General features: G+C 35.8%; 1 protein-coding gene across 1 annotated transcript; it reads right to left on the bottom strand.

The window, feature by feature from the left end:
• Positions 1–16523: 16523 nt before the first annotated feature.
• LOC142174168 (polyphenol oxidase E, chloroplastic-like) lies at positions 16524–18457 on the bottom strand. The gene has a single exon (XM_075239937.1). It carries the CDS (start codon positions 18431–18433, stop codon positions 16643–16645), a length of 1791 nt encoding a protein of 596 aa, XP_075096038.1. The 5' UTR covers positions 18434–18457; the 3' UTR covers positions 16524–16642.
• Positions 18458–19408: the final 951 nt, after the last annotated feature.

Below are 19408 nucleotides of genomic sequence, written 5' to 3'. Positions count from 1 at the left end.
TGATAGATAAGATGAATCCCGAAAATAAAAGAAAATTATTCAGTACGATGCCATACCTCTAAAACTTCATCGCGTGGACTGTAACGATTCGATCGGTCGTTTTGAGCTCTAGCACATTCTTCGGCAATTTGAGGCCATGAAAAGCTTCACTTCAGATATTATAACTTGTACGCATGGTCGAAATTTAATTTCGGGAAGTTTGGAGTTGATTTGGAGATATTCTCATTTCGGAAGCTTTAAGTTGGAAGAATTGACTAAGGTTGGATTTTTGAGTAAACGACCTCGGAATCTGGATTTGAAGGTTCCAACAGGTTCGTATGATGATTTCGGACTTGGGTGTATGTTCGGACCGGATTTTGGATGACCCGGGAGCATTTCGGCGCCTATTGTGGAAGTTGGCATTTTGGAAGAATTTAATAAATTTGGGTTAAAGTGCATTTTAATATTATCAACGTCCGTTTGAGATTCTAAGACTGGGAACATCTCTGCATGGCAATTCTGGTATTGGAAGCGCGTCCGGATATGGATTTGGAGGTCCGTAGGTCATTTTGGGGTCATTTGGCGAAAGTTAGAAATTTGAAGGTTTTTGAGAAGTTTGACCAGAAGTAGACTTTTTGTTATCGGAGTCGGATTCTGATTCCGGAAGTTGGAGTAAGACGTAATGTCGAATATGACTTGTGTGCAAAATTTGAGGTCAATCGGATGTGATTTGATAGGTTTCAGTATCGAATATAGAAGTTTGAAGTTCTAAAGTTCATTAAGCTTGAATCGGGTTGCGATTCGTGATTTTGATATTATTAGATGTGATTTGAAGGCTCGACAAAGTTCATAATGTGTTTTGGTGCATTTTGGTGTAATTAGTTGAGGTCCCGAGGGCCTCGGAGTGATTTCGAATGGTTAACGGATCAAGTGGAAACTTAAGGAATGGCTGGAGTGCATCAGTTCTGGTGTAATCTCACCTGCGCAAGTTTGACCGTAGGTGCATGGCCGCAGAGGCGAGGAAATGGTCGCAGGTGCGGTTTAGGCGAAGAAGGGCAGTGACCGCAGGTGCGAAGGGTTGTCCGCACCTGTGAGGTCGCGGATGCGGTGAGGTGTCGCAGGTGCGAGAATGAGAAAGGAAGCCTGGGGGCGCAGATGCGGAAATTATCTGCAGATTTGGGTGCGCATATGCGCTGGAGAGACCGCAAATGCGGAAATGGACTCGAGTCCTGGATCGCAGAAGCGATGGCAGAATCCGTTGATGCGGGATCGCATATGCGGTCAAGTGATCCGCAGAAGCAAGAGTTGGGCAGAACATAAGGGGATCAAACTTGGCCGTTTAGTCAATTTCATTTGGGATTGTTGGAGCTCGGTTCTTGGGTGATTTTTGGAGCTTTTAAAGAGGGGATTTCATCATCAGTCATGAGGTAAGTGATTCCCACCTATTGTGAGTTAAATATAAAGATTTTTATATAGATTCAAGCATGAAAATTAGTAGAATTTGGGGTTTTGAAGAAAAACCTAGAAATTGGTATTTTTGGATTTTGACCACGAATTTAGGCATGGAATTAAGAATAAATTATAGATTTGAGTTCGTGAGCTTATGGGTAAAGTTTATCTTTGAAAATTTTCAAAATTCGGGCACGTGGGCCAGAGAGTGATTTTATCGACTTTTCAAACGGAGTTGGAAATTATTGTAAATAGGATTATAAGGATTTGAGTATATATTTATGGATTTGCTCATTTATTGACTAGTTTTAGAGCATTGGGCATCGATTTGAGTTGCTTGAATGACTTGGGAGCCGGTTATGGAACTTCGGTGCGAGGTAAGTCTCCTTTCTAACCTTGTAAGAGGGAATAAACCCCATAGGTAAAATAATTCAATATGTGCTTCTATTTGTGGGGGGATACGTAAGATCGAGGTGACGAGAGTCTGTGCATAGCTACCATTATGCTTAAGCCCGGATAGAATAGGACCCAAAATCAAGCTATACTTGTGATATTTGTAACTTTATTGTCAATTTAAATTGCTTAAATCATATCGAACTTGGTAAATAAATTTCTAAAAGATGAAACTTCATTTTCTTGACTGTTAAAAGAAGATTTTCCATTTCCTTGGATAATTTCTCCTTGATAAATTCTTGATTGACTGTTTGAATGTGTATTCCTTTCGTGGAACAGGCCGAACGCCTTGGCAGATTAAATAGATACATCTGTGGTTTGCGTCGTTCGATCCTCCGGCAATGCATAGTTTAAATATTATGTTAGATCGGGCCTTAAGACCTCGGTATAATTTGCGCATGACTTAACTGATTGTTTTGGAATTATTGATAATTGATATGGCCTCCTTGGCCGGAGATATAAATTGTTAAAAGATGAAAATAAAATTTAAAAATCTCCTATTTTCAAAAGAATTATTTATCCGCTTCATGTTATTGAGTTTACAATCGTCTTATAAAAATTCACGATTAAACATATTATCCGTATATTATTATTAGCCATAGTAAGTGTCGGAGTCGACCTCTCGTCACTACTTCTTTGAGATTAGACTAGATACTTACTGGGTACGCGTTGTTTTCGTACTCATACTACACTTGCTGTATATTTTATTGTACATGCACATGTATGGCTAGTGGCCTAGTGGGCGCAACGGCATGGTTGATATGGGGACTTAAGTAGATTGCATTCTATATTACGACCCGCAGCCAGCAGAGTCTCCTTCAGAGTATTTACATTTTCTTTCCTATCTAAATTTGTATTCCAGACAGTTGCCGTATTTTATTTTATTTCCTAGTAAATGCTCAAGCACTTGTGACACCGGATTCTGAGTTGATTATGAGATATTTAGTATTGAAATTGGAAAACATTATTATTTACTCTGAGAAGTCTATCTCTCTTTATTTATTCAAAGGAAATTATTATTTCTAAAATGTTAAATGAGAACTAAATTATCTATTTAGTGTTGGCTTACCTGACAGTAGTGTCCGGCGCTATCGCGACCTTTAATGGATTTTGAGTCGTGATAGGGACAATGACCGGTAAGCTAGGGCTAATCTCATAATATGGATGTTCAGACAATTGCCGTTTATTTTTTGTTATAACTGCTACAGTAAAAATGAACTTCAAGCTTCTCATTTCAAACGCATCAATTAGCATCTAAAATATACCACTCGCATACAATTTGGATACAAAAGTATTGATGCATTCAACTTGCATACAATTATATCATTGTATGACTTTTGTATGTAGATTATATGTTTTTGTATGTCGAGTGTATATCAATGTGCGTACAATGATACATTGAACATACAAATCACATACATACAACATACAATTTATCATTCATCCACCAAACATTTACAACCACTAATCATCCCCGTGGTAAACACTATTAGTCTATTACAAGACCCTTGAGGCAACCCAAAAGAAGAATGGGAGGGGCTGAAGAAAGTAATATTTATGTTAAGGGAAACACTACTAGAAATCCGGTAAAAAGAGACCACAAAAAGCGACCAAAGTTGGTCGCTTATAGGCCTAAAAGCGACCAAACATGCCTGGTCGCAATATTGTTGGTCTCTAAGGTAATAGGACCAAATATTCTGATTTTGACTTTAGTGACCAACTTTGGTCGCTATATTAATTTAATAATATAAATTTGGTAACCAAAGTTGGTCTCTACATATGAAATACGTTGTTTTTAATTTATCATTAATCATTAGAAAGCGACCAACTTTGGTCTCTAATCCAAATATTATTTTAAAATCTGGACAATAGAGACCAAAGTTGGTCGCTAAATTCAAGAATTTAATTATTTTTTTTAAAGATAAGCGACCAACATTGATCGCTATATTTCCAGAAATTGTATTTTTTTTAATAGAAATCTGGGCAGGTAGCGACCAAGGTTGGTCGCTATTGCCCAGAAAATTATTTTTTTTATAGTGAAATGCGAACAAATAGAGACCAAAGTTGGTCGCTTTTCTTGGTATATTTTTGGCAGAAACTGCCTGTTTTGGCAGCTACACCACCTGCCAGCTTACCAAACATCCTAAACAGGCATTTTATGCCAGCAACAACAACAACAACAATTAAAAGCAAAAATCAATAGAACTAACACATTAAGCTAACAAAACTAAGTTAACGCTTATTACAAGCCCATTCGAACTAAAAAGAACTAACACAATAGAACTAAATTTTTTTGTCTAGTTCAAAGTATATAAAGTACTCAAGGAGTGTTCTTTCAGCATCCTCGTCCGAAAGTTGGATTGCCTCGCCCGATTCATTAGGTGGTTGACTGCGTATGAATTCCCCCACGTCAGCTGCATATGAAGCGAACCTATATGAAAAATTATATATATTGAATTAGTATTTCAAAATTTATATAAAAGTAAATCAAAATACTTAATGAAAAGTAAAAAACCTACATGTATATAGTCGAGGTTCGACCCTCCTTTCTGAATCAGTCTCTTTCTTCTTCTTTACAATACGAGTTTCATTGAATACCTCATCTTGCTTCATTGGCATCATAAAGCTGTCTAGTGGCTTTGGTGATTATCCTCGTGGTACTATTACTCGGGATGAACTTGGATACAGAGAATAACTTGGATACAGTACCTGACAGGGTGTGTCTTTGATCAATTGTTGATCTCAATAGCTACAATGATAATGAGAAGGCAACGACATGTGTTTCAAAATAGTGATGGTATAGGTAGGATTTAACATTTCCTAAGTAGATAAAAGAGGTTATAGAGGAATTCTCTACTTCACTTTCCAAGAGGAAAAGAAGTTTGATTGATAGTGACAACGTTGATGAAGACGGAATGTTTTCTGTTGGTCATGGCAGTTCCCATAAAGCGGGGATCATAAGACTCTATGATGACAAAGATTATAGGAAGTTTTGTTCTAAACTTTCTTCCAAGTCTGATCCGTACAAGCTTAATATGATATTGGTGCTATTTCTTCGGATTCAGACAATGATTTGACCGACAAAAGTATGGAAATGCCCTTAAAAAGAATTAAAGGTAAAATATTTTTCTTGGTAGAGAAGGATGCTGAAAAGATTTTACCTTTAATTCTTTTTAAGAGCATTTCCATACTTTTGTCGGTCAAATCATTGTCTGAATCCAAAGAAATATCACCAATATCACATTAGGCTTGTACGGATCAGAGTTGAAAGAAAATTTAGAACAAAACTTCCTATAATCTCTGTCATCATAAAGTCTTATGATCCCCATTCTATGGGAACTGCCATGACCAACGGAACACATTCCGTCTTCATCAACCTTGTCACTCTCAATTAAACTTCTTTTCCTCATGGAAAATGAAGTACATAATTACTCTATAAGCTCTTCTTTTATCTACTTAGAAAATACTAAATTCCTACCTACACCGTCACTATTTGAAACACATGCCATTGCCTTCTCATCATCATTGTCGCTAATGAGAAGAATAATTAAAGGCACACTTTGCCAGGTACTGTGTCTTAGTTATTCTTGGTGGAAGTTCTATTGCATGTCTAATAATGTCATCAACCTCTTCTAATAATCCTCCGGCAATCTAAAATTCCAAAACATAAACTAAAAGTTCAATTCATATCCGAAACCTTCAATTTATATCCACAAAAGTTCAAGTCATATCCTAAAGGTTCAACTCATATCGTAAAAAGTTCAAGTCATATTGTAAAATTTCAATTTATATCGTACAAGTTCAATTCACAAGAACAAAACCTAAAAACTAAAAGTTCATCAATTCTTATCCTACGAGTTTAAACATAAACTAAAAGTTCAATTTATATCCTAAAGGTTCAATTCATATCCACAAAAGTTCAAGTCATATCCTAAAATTTCTATTTATATCCTAAAAATTCAACTCATATCCTAAAAGTTTCAATTTATATCCTACAAGTTCAATTCACAAGAACAAAACCTAAAAACTAAAAGTTATATTCATATCCCACGAGTTTAAACATAAACTAAAAGTTCAAGTCATATCCTAAAGGTTCAATACATATGCTAGAGGTTCAATTTATTTCCTAAAAGTTCAATTCATATCCTAAAGAGTTCCAGTCATACATAAAATCTTCAATTTATATCCTACAAGTTCAATTCACAAGAACAAAACCTAAAAACTAAAAGTTATATTCATATCTTACGAGTTTAAACATAAACTAAAACTTCAAGTCATATCCTAAAGGCTCAATACATATCCTAAAGGTTCAATTTATTTCCTAAAAGTTCAACTCATATCCTAAAAGTTTCAACTCATATCGTAAAAAGTTCAAGTCGTACATAAAAGCTTCAATTTATATCGTACAAGTTCAATTCACAAGAACAAAACCTAAAAACTAAAAGTTCATCAATTCTTATCCTACGCGTTTAAACATAAACTAAATGTTCAATTTATATCCTAAAGGTTCAATTCATATCCACAAAAGTTCAAGTCATATCCTAAAATTTCTATTTATATCCTAAAAATTCAACTCATATCCTAAAAGTTTCAATTCATATTTTAAAAATTCAACTCATATCCTAAAAGTTTCAATTTATATCCTAGATTTCTATAAATCCTAGATTTTTATAAAATGTTAAATAATGATAAATACAAATTAAACCCTAGGTTTCTATAAAATACAATGTTAAATAATCAATTGAAACACTAGTCATTTGAAACTAATTCATAGCTAATAAACAAAACATTATAAGCTTACACAAAAGATATAAATTGTAATTATAACCTAGAATTTTTAGGAGGTGGAGAAGGAGAGAGACGCAGTAGCGGCAGAGGCGACGACGACGGGGCGGCGGCAGCTGGGCGGTGGTCGTTGGTGGCATGGGTGGGGCCTCTGGAGCTGGGAGTTGGAGGGGGGGGGGTTTGAGTGTGAGAGAGAAAAGAGAGATTTTGGGAAATTTTTTAGAAAGAATGGGAGGGGATCCCGGTTTTGACACTCTGGAATTAAAAATAGCGACCACAGTTGGTCGCTATTTTGGTAGGTAAATCAGTTTTGAATTTTTAGAAATAGCGACCAAAGTTGGTCGCTATTTCTAAAAAAATTATATTACTCTTAATTCAATTTAAAATTATATATATATATATATATATATATATATATATATATATATATATATATATATATATATATATGTAGTATAAATTTAGGATTTTAATTCAATTTAAGCTCTATATATATATAATACAATTTAAAATTATGTACATATGTAGTATAAATTTAGGATTTTAATTCAATTTAAGCTATATATATATAATATCAAAATAAAATTATGTACATATGTAGTATAAATTTAGGATTTTAATTCAATTTAAGCTATATATATATATTCGATATAATACTACCTAATACACTTATACTTAGTGCATAGTATATATATATATAAGCTATATTCGATATAATACTACCTAATACACTTATACTTAGTGCATAGTATAGTGTAAGTATATATAAGTATATATAATATATATATATATATAAGCTATATTCTATACAGTATGACCTAATACACTTATACTCAGTGCATAGTATAGCGTAAGTATATATATATTATATATATATAAGCTATATTCGATATAATACTACCTAATACACTTATACTTAGTGCATAGTATAGCGTAAGTATATATAGTATATATATAAGCTATATTCGATACAGTATTACCTAATACACTTATACTTAGTGTATAGTATAGCGTAAGTATATATATATTATATATATAAGCTATATATATTATATATATAAGCTATATTCGATACAGTATGACCTAATACACTTATACGCAGTGCATAGTATAGCGTAAGTATATATATATTATATATATAAGCTATATTCGATACAGTATGACCTAATACACTTATACTCAGTGCATAGTATAGCGTAAGTATATATATTATATATATATAAGCTATATTCGATATAATACTACCTAATACACTTATACTTAGTGCATAGTATAGCGTAAGTATATATATATATATATATATATATATATATATATATATATATATAAGCTATATTCGATACAGTACTACCTAATACACTTATACTCAGTGCATAGTATAGCGTAAGTATATATATTATATATATATATAAGCTATATTCGATACAGTATTACCTAATACACTTATACGCAGTGCATAGTATAGCGTAAGTATATATATATATTATATATATAAGCTATATTCGATACAGTATTACCTAATACACTTATACTTAGTGCATAGTATAGCGTAAGTATATATATTATATATATAAGCTATATTCGATACAATATTACCTAATACACTTATACTTAGTGCATATTATAGCGTAAGTATATATATTATATATATAAGCTATATTTGATACAGTATTACCTAATACACTTATACTTAGTGCATAGTATAGCGTAAGTATATATATATTATATATGTAAGCTATATTCGATATAATATTACCTAATAGACTTATACTCAGTGCATAATATAGCGTAAGTATATATTTTATATATATATAGAGAGAGAGAGAGAGAGAGAAACACACACACACACACGCACGATTCGTAGTACTATTCATCCCTTGTATTACAAAAGTATTAACGATTTATATTTATATTATTTAGATAGTAAATACAAAAGTGATTTTTAATTTTGACCATTGTTGACCTGAATATAGACCAACTTTGGTCGCTATTTATTCAAGAATTTAGTTTAGCGACCAAAGTTGGTCGCTATATTTAAATCAGATTTAATTATATTTCATATAATATTTAAATTAATAATATAATTATTAAAATTGTATAACTGGGCCCTATTTAAGCGACCAAAGTTGGTCGGTATCTGCCTACCCTTTAAGTAGCGACCAACGTTGGTTGCCATTTTTATATTATATATATTTATATTTTATAATTTTTTTAAAATAATAATATAATTATTAAAATTTTGTAGGTGGGTCCCACTTTAGCGACCAACATTGGTCACTCCATCAGAGTCGCCAGAGCTGTCACACCTCCTTTTTACCCGAAAAACGATAGTGGAGCTTTTCCAATTAAAGTGACAATAAACGAAAAGTATTATTTATTTAATTTCAGAGTCTCCAATTGGAATAATTTATGGTTTCCCAAGTCACCGGTTTATTTTAAATCCCAAATCGAGGAAATTGACTCTATTTTTACGCTTCGCGAAATACAGAAATCCGGGTAAGAAATTCTGTTAACCCAAGAGAAGTTGTTAGGCATTCCCGGGTTCCGTGGTTTTAGCGCGTTTGCTCAACTATTAATAATTGGCCTCATTATCTGATTTATTACATGTTTTATACCTATTGTGCATTTTTAGCTTTTCAACCGCTTTTAAATAATTTATGGAGTTATTTCTGGAACAGGTTACGGTTGTCGTACACTTGTTTATTTTTGTACATGTTGCGAATCGTGCCACAGGAACCATACCCACAATCTACCATATTTGTATTTTATTAATATGTGAAGTTATGGTCGAGTTACCTGAAATAGACACGCGAAATTGAATTTATGTATCACAACTACGTCACAGGAACTGTACCCGCAGTCGTGATGATTTATTATTAATTGTGCCTAAAGCAAACTATGATGTTCATATGATAATGTTGTGAGGCCATGAGTTATGGAAAAATAAAATCATTAGAACAAAAAGTTTCAAAAAGTGTAACAGTCATTAGAACAAAAGCTCTAGCAAATTGCACATGAGCGACTTGTTTCAAAATTCTGAGTGCATTAAATCAAAGTTTGATTGAAAGAGTTTCTACCTCATTTGACTTTAATTTCAACAAACCAGATTTGACAATTCTAACAGAAAATTTATTACATCTTGAACAGTAACAAATTCTAATAGCAAAATCAACAAACGCCAGATTAGAACACCACTCTACAGAAATGGAACATCAAACGACAAACAGAACATCAAATATCTTACACCTAAAAAATCAATTCCCCAAATTCAACCTCTATTGCTCTTGTCATATTTTCAATCACATCAAAAACAAAGTAAAAGAACCAGAAACGAACCTGAGAAAAGCAAATTTTTGATTAATAAAGAGATTCCAAAAATTACACGAACCGAAGAAAACCACAACTTCGATCAAAATTTGTAGCAGTGATCAACTCGAACGGAACCACGAACCACCTCAAACGGCTAACAGAACCTCAAAAGTCTCGAATGGGCCTCGTGCTTACAGTAATTCTAGCTCAACCAAGCTTGTGAAAGAGTTGAATGTTAATGTATGAAAAAAAAATGCTTGACTAAATATCTTTTGAACAAAAATGAGAAAAGATGAGCAGGCAAAGAATTCTCAGGGAAACAGTTATATTAGGCCAAACTCAACAGTAGCAAAAATGAGAAGAGTCACTGGTTTGTGAACTCAAATCTGTCATGTTCCATATGTTTCCTCCCAATATTTCCAAGTATATATTTCTTGTTCATCTCATCATTTACTTGAAATTTTGTCTTTATAGCGTGATCCCTAACGTGTTCTCTCAATTTTTGAGAGAATCAGATCTAAGTTCCCTCAATTTTCGTTCACCCCCTCTTTGTTTCTGCGTTTGTTCCCCTTTTTGTACGTGAGTGTGTTGCGGCACTTTTTTAGGGGTTTTTCTAGGTTGCTGATGGATTCGTTCCTCTAGGTTTTAGGAATTAGGGGTTTTAAAAGGTTTTAATTTGGGTATAAAGGGTATTGAGCTCAATGTTTTGGGCTATCCGAAATTGGGCCTTTCCAACCCAAACTCTTATTTCTTTTTCTACAAATAATGTATAATCTATACTATAAAATACCTAACTAACTCTAATTAATTAAAATAAATAATATTATATTGTAAAACTATTTTTGGTATTTTTTAAGATTATATAAAAATAAAAATAGATACAAATAGGTGAAAATAGCATTACTACATTAAGTACTAATTAACCTTAAATTAAATAGACATGAAACTATTTTGTGTATTTTTTTAATAATACTAAATAAAATAACTATAAAAATAGTATATTAGAATATTAGAAAATTTCAAATAACTCAAATAAATATATAAAATATGCGAAACTGCTACTATAGCTTGAAGACGTGGCGAGTCAAAAATTTACATATTTACACGAGAGGATCAGAGTAAATACTGAAGTTCGACCCCGAAATGCATGCTTCGAAAAAGCATGTCGAAGGCTCATCACGGCCTACCTCGAGGCAGTATAAAATCAATGATCGTTATGGAAAGACAGGAAAACTTCTAAGGACGCATGGTTAGAGCTGATAAGGTCTGCAAAGATAGTACAAACACGTACAAGTCTGTTACACAGCTGTACCAATAGCATTATCTGTCCGTACTGTGTTGGGGTTCACCCCTCCTATATAAAGGGAACCCAAACATTCTTGTAGCGGGACTTTTCTTTTACGTCGCAACACACATGAATATTGAATACAATGGAACATTCTCTGCTATTTTTTCCTAAATGTGCTCAACAATTACTCCACGGCTTTATTGCTCCTCATTTACTGTGTTCATTTATTGTTCTTTATTTATTACTTGTTCATTCATTGTTCTTCATTTGTTGTTCATTATCATCCGTTAAAGGCCAACCTTGAGGTCTTATATCGCTGAGCTCGAGGCCCTCAGTTTTGTGACCATACTAGTTTACTTATAACTTCTTGCTCATTTACACTTAGCATTATTCATATAGCAATTAGTATTAAGATAAATCACGTATTTTTAGAACTACGGATCAAATATAATTGTAAATACCATTTTCAAGGTAAACATAAAGGGATTTCTAGGTCTACGGACGCGGAAGATATACCTTGAAGTCTCTGATATCGCCTGTCTCAGTGATAGAATGGCTGAGAAGAAGAACCTGGATCTGCACATGAAAAACATAGGTAGGAAAGGGCATGATTACACCACAGCGGTACCCAGTAAGTGCCAAGCCTAACCTCAATTGAGTAGTGACGAGGAAGGTCAGGGCCCTACTGGTTATATATATACAAAACAAGTTTAAACAGTATGAAATGCGATAATCTAATTAAAATACTAACAGTTGATAAGGAATAAAATTACAAAAAGAATATAACTCAGTACACAAAGATAGCAACAGGGGATCTCCCAAGACATCGTCCCGTAGTCCCAAACGTAAACGTGCAGAGGATCTCCCGGGATATCATCCCGTAGTCCAAATCATAAATATGCAGGGGAATCTCCCGGAATACCAATCCGTAGTCCCAAAGTGAATATCCAGTACAGGGGAATCTCCCGGGATGTCGTCCCGTAGTCCCAAATATAAATGTGCATGGGGATCTCGCTGAATATCGATCTGTAGTCCCAAAGTAAACATGCAGGGGATCTCCCGGGATATCATACCGTAGTCCCAAAGTAAGCACACAATAGTCTCAAGAAAAAGAATCTACAGTTCTATTCAAGTTCATACAAGAAAAGTAGAGATTTCTATTCTAGACATGCTGCACAGAATTCAAGTAAACAGTTTAAGCAGATAGAATAGCTAAATCACTTAAGCATACTTTTCTAAGCTAAACAGTAGGCTTTAAAATACAAGTAGTGTTCAACAAAAAGGAAACACAGATATTTACTTAATGAAAACAGGTTTTTCCAACAATTAGCATGTGTATGCACTCGTCACCTTACGTACACAACATTCATATAATAACAATATCAATCCTAAGGGGAGTTCCCCCACATAAGGTTAGGCAAGCCACTTACCTCGAACCAGCTCAAATCACTCCGAAATCACGCTCTTTCCACGAGTATCCAACTCCGACTAGCCCAAATATAATCAAATCAATTTTATAATGTAAATATAACTATAAAGAACGAATTTAGCTAAAGGAATCGAAGCTAAGGCAAGAAAATAGAAAAACGCCCAAAAATCCTCCTTTGGCCCACGTCTCGAAATCGGGTAAAAATCACAAATTATGAATACACATTCACTCACGAGTCTAACCATACCAATATCACTCAAATTCGATACCAAAATCTCACTCAAATTTTTAAAATTCGGCCTAAGAGCTTTTCCCCAATTCTTCCAACTTTTCACCCCAAATCCAAAATTAATTGATGAATTTAAGCTTAGATTAATGAGATACAATCAAAAAGGGATTAGGAATCATTACCCAAGGTCTTCTCTTCAAAATCCTCACAGGATCGCCTTCCCCTGAGCTCCAATTTGAATTTTCAAGTTATCAACTCAAACCCTCAATTTTTCATATTTCTGCCCAACTATTTCGGCTTCTGCGGTCATGGGGCTGCACCTACGGTCCCACACTACGGCTTGGGCTCTGCATCTGCGGAATTTCATTAACTCCCTAGGCACCGCACCTGCGCTCCCTTCTCCGTAAATGCGGTCCGCTTCTGTGGTCATTGAGCTGCATATGCGGTCACTAGCCTTTGTGCCCCAAACCGCACCTACGACCTCTTTCTCGCTTCTGCGGGCTCTTAACCACAGGTGGGAAAATGCTAGAAGCAACAAACTTCAGAATAGCCTAAGTCCAAATTTAACTTCCGTTAAGCTTCTGAAACTCACCCGAGGCCCCCAGAACCTCAACCAAACATACCAATCGACCCTAAAACATCATACGAACTTAATCCAACTCTCGAATCACATCAAGCAATGCTAAAACCACGAATCGCCCTTTCATCCAAGTCTAATGAACTTGAAATCTCAAGAATGCTATAACCGAAGACGAAACCAACCAAACCATGTCTGATTGATCCCAATTTTTGCACACAAGTCACATTCAACACTACGGAGCTATTCTCAACTTTTGGAAACGGATTCTGACCCCGATATCAAAATTTCACTATTGATCCGGAAACTTTAAAAATTCAACTTTCGGCATTCATGCCTAAATAAGCTACGGACCTCCAAAACACAATCCGAACATGCCCTAAGTTCGAAATCACTCAACGAAGCTAACGGAACCAACAAAATTCTATTCCAAGGCTGCCTTCATACTATTCCGACTACGGTCCAAATTCTAAAGCTTAAGCCCTCATTTAGGGACTAAATGTCCCAAAACACTCCGAAACTCAAAACGAATCTTTCCGGCAACTCAAAATAGCAGAAACAAACACGAGAAAAGCAGTTAATAGGAGATCGGGGCGTTAATTCTTAAAACAACCGGCGGAGTCGTTACATCAAGGTTTGCGAGTATCTCTGCGAGCGGAAGTGGAACATAGAGCCACTGCAAGACATAGTTTCCCCTCAAGTTATTCAAAAAATAAATGATGTACACATCGGACACCTAAGCATCAAAGATCATGCCATATGGACCCTTAATGCTAAAGGTTCATTTACTTGCTCCTCAGCATACCAGCTCTTGAGAACGAAAAGAGGAACTAGTCCTTTAGTAGCCAAGATCTGGAACAAAGATCTGCCATTCAAAATCTCCTTCAACACTTGGGGAATTTTGAAAAATAGGTTACCATTAAATGAAGTGCTATAAAAAATTGGCATTAACACTAACTCTAATTGTTGTTGTTGCAGGACTCCAGTAGAGAAAACTACAAATTACCTATTTGCTACTAGCGAGGCAGCAAAAAGGATATGGATAACAATTGCTACACTTCTGGGATTCCAACCACAAGGTAGCACAATTCTCAACATCGTAAACCAATGGTGGAACATGCAAGCAAAGAATTCCATCCACAAATTTCTCCTACAAATTACCCCAATCATTGTATGCTGGGAAATATGGAAGGTAAGATGTGGAAAGAAATATGGAAACAAATCAATATCAATTTTTAGAATATGCCTACAAGTGTTACTTCGGGCAAAGGTCTCTTTGGGAAAAAAGTACAATCAAATGGATTGGGAATGGCCATGGAGTAAAGTATGCCAAGTTGTAGAAGCCTACAAGCCAAAAATCCAAAGTTTGATGGTTAAATAAAACATACCAGAAGGGGATGCATGGAAGCTGAACACAGACGGAAGTTACATGGTTAATAAGGGTAAAGCAGGTGGTGGTGGTGTTGTTAGGAAGAAAAAGGAACAAATGGTAATGGCCTGTGCCGCACCTATCCAATTCTTAACCAACAACTACTCGGAGGTTCAAGCGGCACTAAAAGGAATCCTTTGGTACTGCAATCAAAACTGCACTAACCTCACACTTGAAATGGATTCATTGTTGGTTGTCAAGATGATACTAGGGAAATTCAACCATCCATGGAATCTACACAATGACATCTCCCAAATCCAAAATAAGGTATATCAATATGGCATCTCTGTAAAGCACTACTTCACGGAAGGAAACGAGATGGTAGACACGCTATCCAAATATGCGACATCAATTTTTGATAGTCAATTATTCTTCAATCTAACTAATTTGCCTATTGAAGCCAGAGGCGCCCTTCAAATGGACAGAATATAAATTCCAGCCTTTAGGATAACGGTAAAAAATATTCCGGTTGGTTCTTCAAACCACCATAAGCACCATCGGAAGAGCTACAATATACTCCAATTCTCATTCCACTGGTAGCTCTTCCCTCTCCTTTTTTGTAATGTGCTCGCACAACCCAAAGCCTAGGTCTTAGTCAACGACTGTTACATGTATTTAGCTATTTATTTTCGGAAGTTTTGGTTTTATGTCCCCCTCCTTTGTATCTTTTGTTCATCAAATAAACAAGGTAGGGGTTCAGCCAAACCCCACCACCTCAGGAGATGAAAACCTGGGTGGATGAATTAATTAAAAAAAAAAAGAATAACTAACATGCTGTCATGGTAAAGATAAAATTCACTGATAGCTAGAATAACTTTCTACCATGGTAAAGATAAAATTCACTGATAGCTAAAAAGCTATTTTATTAAATATATCTAACATGTATAACTAAATCCTTACCAAAAAGATATAACATTAGCAGTGACGTTGTCCGGGGAGAAAATCATCAAAATTAAAAGATGAGGCTCCACTTTAATTTTGGCTGCAGTAGGCCTAGATTTATGCTTAATTTCTTGTGACTTTGTTCACTCTTAGGGGTCGTTTGGCAGGATGTATAAGAATAATGATGAATATGGTGTATTAGTAATGTTGGTATTAGTTATGCTGACATTAGTTATGATGACATATTTCTTATTCATTGTTTGGTTTGAGTTATTAAAGCATTGCACAATTTGTAAAAGAATTGTCTGTTTACAAAAACATCCTCATAATCAGTCCATACTTTATCTTTTTAAATGAAACATATATTGAGGAATGTTTTTATATGAAAAAGGTTTTAAAAAAATATTTGATTTGTCTACTTATATTGTAATATAGAAGTGAATATTTATTTCAAAAAAAAAATATGCTAAGTATTTATTTATTTACTAGGAATATAACTTTATTTTCCACTTTCTTGGATTATTTCAAACTTGCATTAATATAATAATATATTTAATCAAGCATAAATTTTGAAAGATAATTTTGTCTTTAACTAAGCTAATGGATGCATTAAAACTCATTGCATTGTTAATACCATGGCTTCTTATGTATTAGTTATACATAGGATAATACAAATAGGATGTATAACTAATGTTTGCATAACTAATGCATAAGTTCAAAAAGTATATCAAACAAGGTATTATTAATACACATGTTAATGCATGCATTATTTTATGTGATGCATCAAAGGAAGGACCCCTAAGACACACATACATACATACATTTGGACTTAATTAATAACAATCCTTAAGTTCAATCAACACACTGTTGATGCTGACCACTTCGCCCCCCGTCTTTGGAACCACAGTTACCGCAATAATGTCTTCATCTTCCAAACCACAGTCCTCTAGCAGTTCAGTGATGGCTAGCTTGAATTCTTGTACTTCAACCGCATGATTGCCACTATTAGGTCCATGAACATGTGGCAAGCTGGTATAGCTCCCTGCATATTCTTTCTTGTCAATGTCATCTGCATTCACAGTCTTGTCTGCATTGACGAACACATCAAACTTTATATACTTGCTATCATCATACTTTAAATTCTTGAATGTTAGCACCTCCTCAAATTCATCTTTCTCCTGCTGACTCCTTGATGTAGCTGGCCTCTCTATGCTAAAGCAAATTGCTCTGTCCAGATTTGAGAGTGGGAATACCTTGCTGGCTGGCTTAACTGAACGTAGATTCACCTTGCCCGGTGTGGTCTTTTTCCCTGGCTTAAAGTTACGCCATGGTGTGGCTTTCGGTTCGTAATCATACCCCATCTTCTTGCTGTCCAAACAGTCTCGGACTTTCACACGCCATGGGTCGCGGTTTTCATCGTAGAAAAAGAACTCCGAGTTTAACCAATCATTGTCTGTGAGATCCCTTCTTTTCCCTCCTAGTGCTTTCCATTCATTCCACATGCGGTCCACATTGGCGTGGTGGCTGTAAAAAACTGGGTCTAAACCAGCTGAGTAGAAATTACCCATATCCTCACCGTATGATGGCACACAATTACCCAAATCCGTACACCGCACAGTACCAGTCCAAATGTGAACCGGAGTATGAGGAATGTTTTCAATGGTTCCCTGCCCCGGATTGGGTTTAGATCCGAATCTGTAAGGCTCTCCGAAGAACAACAGCGGGCATGGAGCATTAGTTATCATTTGACGATACATTAGAATTAAGTTGTTAGTTATCATCTGTATTTCATTAGTTTTGACTTCATCACCGAAAAAACCAAGATCGATTATGGTTCCATTACGGACATGTGGATTACGTCTTGCATCGTAGAGGGAAGAACCTTCGACATCGAACATAGCAGGCAAACGCATGCCGCTTGGATGGTCCCAGTTCCAATATGGCAGAGCAAAAGTTGGATCATCGATGAGGGAGCCCAAGATTCTCTCGTAGAAGTACAAGTACCATCTATGAAACGGGAAGAAAAGCCACGATTGGTGAACTTGTAACTTTTGGTCACCCATTGTGTAAGCATCGTTGCAATAAGCACAATGGATATTAGCTTGTTGCTTGAAGCCAAGAGGATCAAATGGGTCTTTGTCTAATTCCCTCATTTTACTAGTGGCTAACTGGTACTTGGCTATATACTCCTCACTCACGTCTTGGGCAGGGGGCCGCTTACGAAGCTTGGACATGCGAGGGATCTTGTAATATGGAACGCTGTCCATATCATCTGGTGTAGGGGGGCAACAAGAATATGGTACAGTTGGACCATCCGTTATCGTGGCCGGGCCACATGATTTTAGATCGGGGGGTGGTACGGGAGCAGCAGAGGCTAATGGCGCAAGATTAGTTGCGCCATACAGCCCTCCTAAACCCAAAAGGACATTCCTTCTGTCAACAGCTCCTTCTTTAACTGCGTCAAGCTGGTTTCCGTCATGCTCGCCTGTGCATGAAACCTTGAAACTTTGGTTACCTTTTCCATTGAGGAAAAGATGAGAGGGTTTTGCAAAGAAAAATGAGTTGGTGGAGGAAGAAAATGGAGTTTTTGTGGTGCATAAAGGAAGAGTAGAAGAAGAAGCCATTGCTGGGATGAGTGCTTTTGCAGTGAAAGGTTTCAAACTATTTATACACAACAGGCAATGGTACACGTGAAGCACGCGGCTGATTGTTCTTATGATTTTAATAATCAGGGGCGGACCCACCAAGGGTGTTGAAAAATTAAAAATTATAATTTTAACAAAGATATTCTTTATATAAATAATAATAACTTGAACCCACTTGACACAATTGCGCTGCCTGTCGAGTTTGTCCAGTGGGTTCAAAATTTAGGATTGTACCGACTTCGAATCCATTCAGCGCAATTCAATATATTTTTAGCGGAAGGAGTTTTACGTACTACCAACACTTTGTCCCTTCTGAATTTGTTACTCTCATGTCCTCTCCTTTTTTATTTTACTATTTTACTTTATTTTCTTTGGTTGAAATGAATAGTAATAATTATTCAGCAATGGGAGTTGGAAGGAAGGTTATCGGCAATGGGAGCTTGGAGAAGTAGTGGGGACGCAAACACAATGTGGTCGACGACGGCGGACTGTATAAGAAAGGCGGTGAGAGAGGTGTTAGGGATATCTACGGGCCACTATGGTGGACACAAAGGAGATTGGTGGTGGAATGCAGTGGTCCAAGGTAAAGTGGAAGCAAAGAAGGCGGCTTACCTAAGGTTAGTAGGGAGCACTGACGAGGAGGAGAAGAGAGAGAACAGTCAAAGGTATAAGGTAGCTAGGAAGGAGGCGAAGATGGCAGTGACGGAGGCTAAGACGACAGCTTTTGCTCGTCTGTATGAGGAACTAAGGAACAAAGGTGGGGAGAAGAAGTTATTCCGACTTTCTAAGGCGAGAGAGAGGACAACTCGGGATCTGGACCAAGTGAGGTGCATAAAAGATGATGACGACAAAGTTTTGATGGGAGATGACCAGATTAAGAGGAGGTGGCAGACCTATTTTCATAAACTTCTAAGTAAAGAAGGGGATCAGGATACTATACTTGGGGAATCGAGG

The sequence above is a fragment of the Nicotiana tabacum genome, chromosome 20 (genome assembly GCF_000715075.1).
Source record: "Nicotiana tabacum cultivar K326 chromosome 20, ASM71507v2, whole genome shotgun sequence".
In the NCBI taxonomy this organism is placed as follows: Eukaryota; Viridiplantae; Streptophyta; class Magnoliopsida; order Solanales; family Solanaceae; genus Nicotiana; species Nicotiana tabacum.
The sequence above is the reverse complement of the archived record's forward strand: the minus strand, read 5'-3'. Positions and strand labels throughout refer to the sequence as shown.